At 36.9% G+C, this 11,298-nt stretch overlaps 1 protein-coding gene across 1 annotated transcript in view; it reads right to left on the reverse strand.

Annotated features, from left to right (window-relative positions):
* Positions 1 to 1,958: 1,958 nt before the first annotated feature.
* The window catches only part of tw (Protein O-mannosyl-transferase 2), a 55,847-nt gene continuing 46,507 nt past the window's right edge, over positions 1,959 to 11,298 (reverse strand). Inside the window, exons 13-17 of the mRNA XM_083137929.1 lie at positions 9,723 to 9,871; positions 7,003 to 7,159; positions 5,788 to 5,928; positions 4,680 to 4,791; positions 1,959 to 3,701 (exon numbers count right to left, since the gene is read on the reverse strand). Of these exons, the coding sequence (XP_082994055.1) occupies positions 3,596 to 3,701; positions 4,680 to 4,791; positions 5,788 to 5,928; positions 7,003 to 7,159; positions 9,723 to 9,871 (665 nt within the window). The 3' untranslated portion in view covers positions 1,959 to 3,595. The remainder of the gene's footprint in view (positions 3,702 to 4,679; positions 4,792 to 5,787; positions 5,929 to 7,002; positions 7,160 to 9,722; positions 9,872 to 11,298) is intronic.

An 11,298-nucleotide genomic window follows, 5' to 3' on the forward strand; every position in this document is an offset into this window, starting at 1 on the left:
CTAAGAGAAAAGGGCTCATTCCAAACTGTTGCCACATTGTGGGCAGCATGCTGTTGTTTAAAATGTCATAAACACCACTGTTCATGTTGCCATTGACCAAAACTAATGACCCAAGCCCAGACCACGACACTACTGCCATGTTCACTTGGGTGTCCGGTGACTTTTGGTTATATAGTGTAGAATCACATATCTATGCTATTATATTTTTTTAAGGGTCAAGGAATATTCCAAAGAGTACATTATTTCCTCTCTCCTGTAAATTGAAAAATGGGAGTTACTTGCCTCAGTCAATAAATAACGAGGCAGAGGATATTTCACACTACTTACAAAACGAATCTCAGAAGTATTGTCTGCCACTGTTTAGGCATAGGCATTTATCCCATTAGGACACCAATCGCAAAATGGCATGCTTTTAGAACTTTTTTGGTTGCTGTTGGAACCAATTGCGCACGTACTCCTTGACGTCATCATCCGATTGAAACCATTGTCCCCACAGTGCATTTTTTGAGCTCACCGGAGATGTGGAAGTCACAAGGGGACAGATCTGGACTATAAAGGGGGGGAAGGGGGTGGCTCAGGACTTCCCACTTGAATTTTTTCAGACATTCCTTTGTTGCATTGGCTGTTTATGGTTTAGCATTGTCATGCAATAGGACGACACCACGAGAAAGGTGACCGGGACATTTCGATTTGATTGCCTTCCTGAGCTTTGTTAATGTTTCACAATACTGCTGGTTGACCGTAGCTCCATGCTCCAGGAAGTTGACGAGGAGCGATCGAATAAAAAGGAAAGCATAACCTTGCCAGCACTAGCATGGAGGGTCTTCAACTTTTTCACGGAGGGGAATCTGCATGCTTCCACTGACAACTTTGCCATTTCGACTCCGGCTCAAAGTGGTGGCACCAACTTTTGTTGCCGGTAACAATTGCTGAGAGGAAATTGTCCCCACCGTCATCGTAACACTGCAGCGATTGAAGAGACATGTCCATGCGACAAGCCTCTTGTTCCGGTGTTAACTGATGCAGGACCCATTGAGAAAACACTTTACAGAACTTAAACGTGTTCTTGATGATTGTGTGGACCGTACCATGACTAAGCCTCACTGATGCCGAAATGACGTGCACTGTTACAAGACAGTCTGTCTTGATGAGCTCATCCACCTGCGCAACTTGGTGGTCTGCGACACGCTTCTGTGCTCCACTCTACGTGTCATCCCCGAGTGACATGCATCCTTCGCGAAAGTGTTTGTTCCACTCTCGCAATTTTGTCAGGGACATGCAATGCTCCCCATATATCCTTTCCATTTGTGATGGATTTCACGACCCCCTACACCTTCCGCTGCCAAGAAGTGCACAATACCCCACTGCTCCTCTTTGGATGTCTCCATTACGCGTTGCAATCAAACACGGAATGACTGTACACGGTCGCTGCTCGGTTAGCAGCCTTTGCGCATACCTTGCCAGACACTTAACATCATCTAGCGGGAAAACGTGCACAAATCAGTTTTGTCACACCTGCACCTCCATTTCGGGCCCGTCAACCCATTTCTAACTACCATAGTTTTGGTGTAATATCCTCTGCCTCGTTATTTATTGACTGACCTCATACATGCATCTGGTTCTCACATGACACATTATATTTGACTTCTTGACAAGTAATAAAAATCTCCTTACATCCTCTCCAATAATATTTTCAACAAAGAGTATCCAATGTAGCATTTCATGGTAGGTAGGTAGGTAATTCTTGACAGCTTGCAGCATGATGCAAAACTTCAAAGCATTATCAAGAAAAGTTGCTTGCATTAATATTCTCAACATGCTGGGATAGTTTCTTGCATGTGTGCATAACAATCTCTGCCAGCGCACATCATATTGCAAAATTAACTGTATTTTCCATAAATAATGAAAAGACGGAGGTGAAGTGGCTGGATGATTTAATGAAATACAGGATATATTTGCCATTGTTTATTATCAAATGTATCAAATTAATACAAAATACACATTCTTTATTTCTGAATATTTATAACGGGAATATAGATTTCATTCATAAATAATACACAATAAACATAACAAGTAATGTATACATTTAAAGAGATACAAAATCCTTCATATAGCCATAAAAACCCTGAGTTTTAATTTGTAGAATATTACTATGTAAATAAGAATTGTAAAACACGAAGTCCGTTTATGGTACTGAATATTCTGATTACTGTTCATTAATATAGTTACAAAACTGCGTAAGTATCAATTATGTAAAATATCGTTTCTGTATTAACCATTAGAGGACAGAGCTATGTGCATCTGAATAGCCTTTTTGGATGGAAACTTTTCAAGCACCCTCTTTTCAAACTTGTCGCGATGTAAAACAAAAAAAAATCGTAGCTTGAGAATTAATTGTTGTAGAGAGATGAAATTGCTTTATTTTTTTTTAGAATGACAGAGCAATAATGAAATTTAAAGGATGAAGATGAAAATCAAAATTTTTAAAAAAAACATTGGTATTCGGTACACCCCTGGGCCACCACAAAAGACCAAATTAAATTTAAAATGTAGTATGTAGCAGTAGTACATTCCTACAACCATGCAAACTTTTGTTGAAAATAGGCTGCTACCTCTTGGTGAAAAAAAGAACAACAATGCATAAGAGTAGCAGTGTTGCCAGCTTATGGAAACAATTTCTGGAATTTCACTTCTAGTGTCAGCTCTATTGCACGGGTTGTCACACATAGGAAGCCGGCTTGACATCCAGCCACTAAAGGTTAAGTTCACTGAGCAATTATTTATTCTGGTACAGAAACATGTGACTAATATATAGTAAACAACAAGAGATGAATATGAAAAAACAGACCTTTTTCATGAAATACTGTTATGCAAACTTCTAAATTTATGTATCATCTAATATTCACAACCTCCTCCAAATGTTATGATGCTCTACATGTCTTCAAACATTGCTTTTATCTCTTCATATTCTCCTTGGTATCATTTCATAACATTTCAATGAAAATATGCCATATGCACATGTTAATGTTAAATCTATTTAATTTCTCACACCAAATTATGCTTTGAAATGTGTTAAAATATTCTTCATAGTTTCTTTTATGAATAGAGCACAAAGTATTGATATCTGTTACAAAACGAACATTTTTTTGTAAATTTCATATACTCTGTCATTCTGAAACATCATTAAACTTGCACGCACATACTTTATCAACAATAAACACAAACATACACGTAAAAATATAAAATATTAAATGAAATTCTACCTCTATGATTTGCAAGAAGGCAATTATTTGTATCAAATAGAGAACATTCTCTATGTCGTTTTCTGCACATACAAAACAATAAATAAATTTAAGGCAGTCTTTTGTTATTGCATAATTCACAAATGTCAACAATGGAGAAAAAATATTATCAAAACTCTCCGAAACAACATTATAAATTGCACAAGGTGAGATTCAGAATGATGATACTCCAATGTTGAATAACAATAAGAATAATTTAACACTGTCCGGACTTAAAAAAAGATTAATTATAAAAACATTTGTGGGGAAACTACATACATTAAGTCAGCATATATATATTTCACCTCCTGAACTTAAAATTCCCAAGACTCCATCCACCTTAAACCATACATCGTACTGTTTGGGTCTTGTGCAGAGGGGCCTGACATTCCATATGCCAATGGAGAAAAGAGATAGAAGCTGTAAAAAAATTGAAAATCAGTGCAAATAGATTAATAATAATAATAATAATAATAAAAAGAATCCTCATTAAGTATAGGTAAAGTTCCCCCATGCATACAGACAGCACTGTGCCATGATGGCACATTTAGTGGATCTGGGGTTAGGGACCTACACATTCTCGATCTCAGACATTGTAAAGGTAATGTGATCAGCACCACACTCAAACTACCTTAACCCCCCCAGGTACCCATTGATTTGAGGCTGGGTGAGCCCCAGAGCTGCTTTATGTGGGGACAAGGCCGGAAAAATTCTGACCTTACATCATCTACCCTGGGAATCAAACCTGGGTCTCCCATGTGGCAGTCAGGCACCCTACCAACTACACCACCACGTTTCCCAAGTATCCTTGTTGCTTATCACAATTGGGAGATAACCATTTTCTTAGGAATAATTGCATATCAAGAAGATATGTGAAGTACTTACGTGAAATTTAGAAAATTCTTCTTTAGAAAAGAAGATTCAAATGCTGTACCCTTTTGTGAATGAAGACAGTAGATCTTCGAAATTAATAGGATTTAACCATTAAATTGTGCAATGCGGAAGTGTGAAATTTTCTAAATTTCATGTAAGTAATTTTAAACCGCGTTTACCGCAACCATCATGAATATGTGAAGTAGATAACTAATGCTTACATTGGTCTGAAGATTGGATATAAGAGGATATAAACGTAATAAACATTGAAAAAAAAACCTTGAAAGTAGTTGTACCCATAAGTGGTTGAACTCCAAATCTTCTGATTTAAAAGAAAGAGCAATTTCATTCAACTTATCTTGCTTTGACTCAATTTTCTCAAAAAAAAATTTGCACTGTGTGTCTAATCTTTATGAAGAATGGATTTTTTGAAATGTGAGTTAATCTTGGGAAGAGCTTATGCACTCCAATGGAAGGCATCATACATAAATTACTTTACTTAATTTGTAATTGTTATTAACATACCTGTAAACCACAACTGAGAAGATAACTCCAATTAGCCAATGGTAAACCGTCACTGCAAACTTATCTGGCAGAATCTTAGGAAGACTTTCAAGTATGTAATCCATGATTACTCCTGAAAGACACAAAATATAACATTAGACTTCTGGGTATTAAATGGGAAGGTAAAAATAATTGAACAGAGGAATATCACGAATATAAGATATTCATTTAGGCTGCATTTAACTTTATTATTAATAAAATATTTGTAATGAACTGATTTCAGAGAATTATGAAGTACTTTGTGGTGTCTGCTAACCAATGAAAAAATTGAGTATCATGTTTCTTAACCACACATGTAAATGAGCCTCCCTGATTGTGTAGTGGTAATGTCGTCACCTTGTAATCGATGGGTCTGGGGTTCGATATCCGGTGGAATGGTTCAGATCCCACTTTAAACTGTATGACATTTTACACACAAAATAAGGTTTTAGACATGATATTGGATTAAAATATATCCATAATGAACTGATTTCATAGCCTGAATGCATGAAAAGCATTAACAAAAGTGCATTACATGTGTGATGCTTAAAAAATGTAGCAAAATTTGACTTCATTTGTCTGTGAAGCGATATAGGTTGCAGATACTAGTAACTTTTATTGGTGAAATGTGCAAATTATATGCATCTAAACCTCCATGCAATTGAAAACAGTAATACTTTCCATAATAATTAATTTTGTTATTTACATGGAGTAGGACCACTTTAAGTGAAATGCCCACATGTTAAAATTTATAAATATTCTGAACTATTTCATTGTTATAATTTTCAAGTATTGTGGGAATCTGTATAAGAGTATTGGTCAGTTCGGTTCTACCTTTTATTTTTAATCACGTCTTCATCATAATCTTTTTAGCTTTGAAGAATAATAATTGACTTCAAGTTTGATCTGAAGAATTGGACAATCAATAAAAAAAGGTATGCAGTGTGACTGTTGTCTTGGTTAATTTTACAATGTCGATGGGCATGTAGCACAAAATCAGCTTTTTACAGTTACTTACTCTTAAAGCAAACTTTGGAAAGAACAAGCCTCAAAGTGAAGGCTAACCATTTGCAGACTGCATTATTCATACCTGTAAGCATAGAACTGAAAAGCAACGCAGGGAAGTAATGATGGAAGTACAGAACCCTGCCCATGGCCCAGAATGGAACGTAGTGAAGTGCCCAGCCAAGGAACAGCCAGCATGAAGCGCTGATCATCCTCTTCTTCTTTTCTGGAAAAAAAAATGACATCAATGAAACTCAGGTTAACCACTTAATTGAAGACACAAATGGCCATAACTCACATTCATTTGATATTAGGGCTGAGATAGATTAATTAGCACTCTTATCGGTTTCAGCAGATATGCATATCAGATTATCAGTAAAATTATCAATAATTTTACTGATTCGATACATTTATAACAGTCTATAAATCAGGAAAAACATTACTGCAGTTTTGATACTATTTGTATGGATATAAAGTAGGGATGGGCCGATATGAAATTTTGGCCGATACCGATAAAGTACCGATATAAAATTTACCGATACTGATAACCGATATTCTACCGATCCGATATAAAATTAGAAATGGTCCTTCAAGAACCTGTATGTTTCTTTCTTAGTATCACCTAAATGTTTATGCAAGTCAATTTATATTTTATATTAAAGTTGAAAAAAACATACTTGTATGCAATAATTTGAACCATCTCTGTGAACAGTTGTGGTTCTTTTTCTAGTACTGGTTAAGTTAAAGCTAAAAAAGGAATATCTATTTTGAAGAATAAAATAGATACAAAACCTATACATCTGCTGCAGATGTGAAAACCATGTGGTTGGTATGAAACAAGCTTTCACTAATACAACCAAAACAAATTCCTAGACTTTTCTACTTTTTGGTTGTTTTTTTAAAAGAAATTTCCAGACCAACCTGTAATGTTTAACATGGTCCACAGTATATTTTATAAGTGGAAATATCACAGCATTGGTTGGTGTTAAAAATAAATCATATTTTTAAGTGTTTCGTTTTACATAGGAGTGCCCGTTGTAGCAAATACACATTTACAAACATGTGAGCAATCGATAGTCGCAGCATATATAAGGATCATATTAAAAAATTATTGCAAAAATTCCCCACCCGATATCAGCCACCCTGGGAACTGAACCTGGGTCTCTTGCATGGCAGTCAAACACAATATGGACTGGACTATGGCTCTAACAAATGAAAGAATGAGAAATTCATTACAGATCCATGTAGAAAATGGATTGTTAGCAGGATCCAACAGTTGCTAGCAATTTCTCATACATACCTTTCAATTCAGGAGGATCGTAATAACCCCTCTGTTCCTTTACAGCATTGTAAAGGAAGACAAGAAGGAAGACTCCAAGAAATGCTAAATTCCCCCACCATATTACGGGATTGCCCAGAAGGTAGATACGATAACTGCTACCAGAGAAAAATTGACCCTGAAATGAAAAATACAAAACACTTAATCTGAAAAAAGTCAGAAATTGTCAACTATCCTGTTATTATTCTTTAAAATAGCAAAGATGAATAGAAAACTAACTTCTATTTAAAAAAAGGTTTGATTTCTATCTAAGAATAGATCTTTGTAAAATTTAGCTCTAGATTAATAACCTTATCTCAAAAAAAATTTGCTCTATGAATATAAAATGTACGTCTCATAAAGTAGGTACCTGGTAGAAACCTCTGGGAATATCACCTTCGGCCGTGATCAAGACAGTGTAGTGTGAGCCCCTGACTCCACACCCCTTATACATCTTCATGGCATGGTACAAAGCACGGGGGAGCAATTTATTTCTTTTTACTTTACAGATTGCTACCAGATGTCTGTCTGTAGCATTGTAATAGTTTTCAAGATATGTTTAGGTTGGTACATAACGCAAGTATGTATTGATTGATTGATTGATTTGGGCTTTTAAGTCCACTTTATACACAGTAAGGCTAATCGGGACTGGACCTACAGTTTAAAGTGGGATTAGAACCATTATGTTCCTCCACCGGGTATCAAACCCAGGACCCCTTGATTACAAGACGACGACACTACCACTGCACCATCATGGAGGCCCTACAAGAATGTATTGAAACCTGCAAAAAGAGTCTACTAGGTGATAGATGATTGTGGTATGAGAAACAATAAGTGTGTCTAAGTCCACATAGAAGTTAATGAGACTGCACTACAGTTAACAATTTGAATTTAAAATTTTGGGTGTGTCAGCATTTAGGCTATTTTGCACTCGTCACGTTATACGGGGTCCAGACCTTTAACTGTAATGCCACATAACTATAATCTTAAAATACTCTGACACAGGTTAAAAGATGACTGTAAAGGGGCTCTCAGCACACATAAGAACAAAAAACAGGACAACACACACAAAATTATACTGGCCATACTGCCAGTTGCCAGAGCCTCGTTACTCTTAAGACCAGTCACCAGAGCCTCGCTACTCTCCAACATTAACATAGTAGAGGATTCGTATATGCATATGTAAGAAATTAACTTAGTTACTCAGTGGTACAGAAATGAATACAATATATACAGGTAAAGGTAAAGTCAGTGCCGGATCTACAAGCCACAAAATCCCGAATTGCGGAGACAATTAAGGCTTTAGGGGTCCCTCAGCCATTGACGTAGTAGAGGGTTCGTATATGCGTATGTAAAAAATAAACTAGTTATCCAGTGGTAAAAAAACGAATACAATCTACACGTATTGTCTCGCTGGGGCATCTTTCTGTTCGCACCATACTAGAATTTCATCATGATCGGACTACCCATTTTATATTTAATTAATTTCAAAGAGAGCGATGGTTTGCAAAACTCGAAACAAGCGGCACTTTTTTGTTCTCATGGCGATAAAAAATAGAAGACGTTCTCGAAAAAACAATTGGTTAGCATACATTGACGCAGAATTGTAAAAGCTAAATTTTGATGTAACTCGTTTTTATATAGGTCTACTGGTTAATTTTTAACTGGAGTCCAAACACGAGCATCTATAATTCTTAATCCGACAGTAGAATGAAATGAGGCTAGAATTTCACGAGAAATGCAGATGTGAAGGTTTCTTCAACCTATCTTTAGTCAGGAAAAAGTTACGACTGCAAGATTGTAACAAATGTGTAATTTTCCAGGTGTAAGAAAACAGTGTCATATATATATATCACATCACCCCCTTTCCATTTAAAAAAAATTGAGTTGAATTCAATATGGCGGATGTCTGCTTGGAATACACCAATGTGGTTCCCCCTAATCCTAACCTATTTGTATTATGACCAATAGTACACAGCCTAACCCCTTTACTTTTTATAAGGAATGTTGAGAGACTTTTGGATCACCTCTAGGAGGCCCTTATAGGTGACTTTGTCAACATGAGATCATTACACACACACACACACACACATACATTATATGTATATATATATATGTGTGTGTATGTGTGTGTGTAAATGTAGGTAGGTAGAGGGGGCCTTTGGCAATATTTTGCGGGGGGGCCCAAGATTTATAGATCCGGCACTGTGTGGAAGGTCACACCTTACACCCGACCTACAGTTTAGAGTGGAATGCAAGCTGAAACTGAGACTTCTGGCTTTGCACAATGTGACTACAATAACAGAAGTGTAGAGTGACTAGCCATGTGAGGTTTTGTTGTTGTATGTATATCTTGGTGTAGCACGAAAAAGTTCTGGGAAACCAAGATAATTGATTGATTGATTTGGTGTTTCAAGTACATTTTATACACAGTAAGGCCAATCGGGACTGGACCTACAGTTTAAAGTGAGATCCAAACCACCGAACCACTATGTGCCTCCGTCAGGTATCAAACCCGGGACCCCTTGATTACAAGGCAACAACGCTACCACTGCACCATCGGGGAGGCCCGGAAACCAAGATGAAACATCACAGATAAAATAAAACCACTAAAAGTAACTGTGTTAGATTATTTTTCATCTACAAAAAGTGGTTACGCGAACCTTTAAGAAGAACATAGTCTACCATTAAATCACAATTACCCTGTAATTAATTGGCCATTGCCATGGACGTGAAGTCACTTCTCCTTCCTTTGGTTTAAGACCTGCATTGCCTTGAAGCATGACTGCATGGGATTCTAAAAACCGTTCCACGAAACTTGGAGCATATACCTCAAAACTCACATTGGGTACTGGAAGAAAATACGGTACAAAAAATAAATATAGTACATAATTTACGAGGGTCACTATTTATATTTTGAGCCTAACAATGAAAAACAGGAATTTGGCATTGAAAACTGCTTTATTGTTTTTCGAAGTATTCTCCTTTATGGTCAATACACTTTTGCATTCGTTCGAACCATTTGTCAAAGCAGTTTTTCCAATCTTCTTGAGACACCTCCATAATATGGTTTTTGAACGCATCAACGGCACCTTCCGCCGACGAAAATCGTTGTCCACGCAATTTATTCTTGACATTCGGGAACAAGAAGAAGTCATTGGGTGCCAAATCAGGATTGTACGGCGGATGACCCATCAATTCGATTTTTTGACTGTTCATAAAGTCGGTTGTTAGACGAGATGTGTGACAGCTGGCATTGTATTGATGAAGAATGATCAGACGGCGTTTGTTTGTTTTCCGTATTTGACCGAAGACCTCTGGCAAACAAATTGTTGTGTACCATTAAGAGTTGACCGTTCTACGTTCCTCTAAAGGCACAGTTGCCACATGACCAGTTTTCCCGAAAAAACAGGCGACCATTTGTTTCGATGTGCTTCGAGCGCGAACAACTTTTGTTGGATTGGGTTCATCTTGAAACACCCATACAGTCAACTGCTGTTTACGTTCCGGCTCATATGCATATATCCATGATTCGTCACCTGTTACAATCTTATATACGACTTTTGAAGCACCACGATTGTATTTATTGAGCATTTGTTTGCACCAATTGACGCGAGCGTCTTTTTGAGTTTTTGTCAAATTGTGTGGGATCCAACGAGAACATACCTTTCTCACAGCTAAATGATCATGTAATATTTTATATATGCTGGTGGAACTAATGCCTATGGTTGCCTCAATCTCACAGTATGTCACATGACGATCTTGCAGTATTAGGTTTTGCACAGCATCAATGTTTTCTTGAACAACAACTCATTTTGGACGACCTTCGCAAATCTCGTCGGTGAGCGAATGGCGGCCACGATTAAATTCGTTATACCAGCGTTTCACGGTGGCAAAGGATGGGGCTTCATCGCCAAATGTGGAAGTAAGTTGATCGATGCACTCTTATCTTGATAATCCACGTCGAAAATCGTAAAAAATCATCGCACAAAAATGTTCATGAGTTAATTCCATTTTATTGTTGTCGCGCAATCTCCAAGGCAAAATAAACAACACAAATCAAGCTATTGACAAAACATTTGAAGTACGTTATGGTCAATAATGCCAGACGATTCCGTGCAAACGTCAAATCGCGCCTAACTTCAATCAGTGTTGCCAAGGCTCAAAATATAAATAGTGACCCTCGTATAACCAACAAATTTACACAGCCATTCCTTATGTTATATTTTTTTTCAAGACGTAAAGCTTATCTAAATCCAAACAAGACAATATACATTA

This window comes from Lepisma saccharinum, chromosome 16, assembly GCF_977018435.1.
Source record: "Lepisma saccharinum chromosome 16, izLepSacc3.1, whole genome shotgun sequence".
NCBI classification, from domain to species: domain Eukaryota; kingdom Metazoa; phylum Arthropoda; class Insecta; order Zygentoma; family Lepismatidae; genus Lepisma; species Lepisma saccharinum.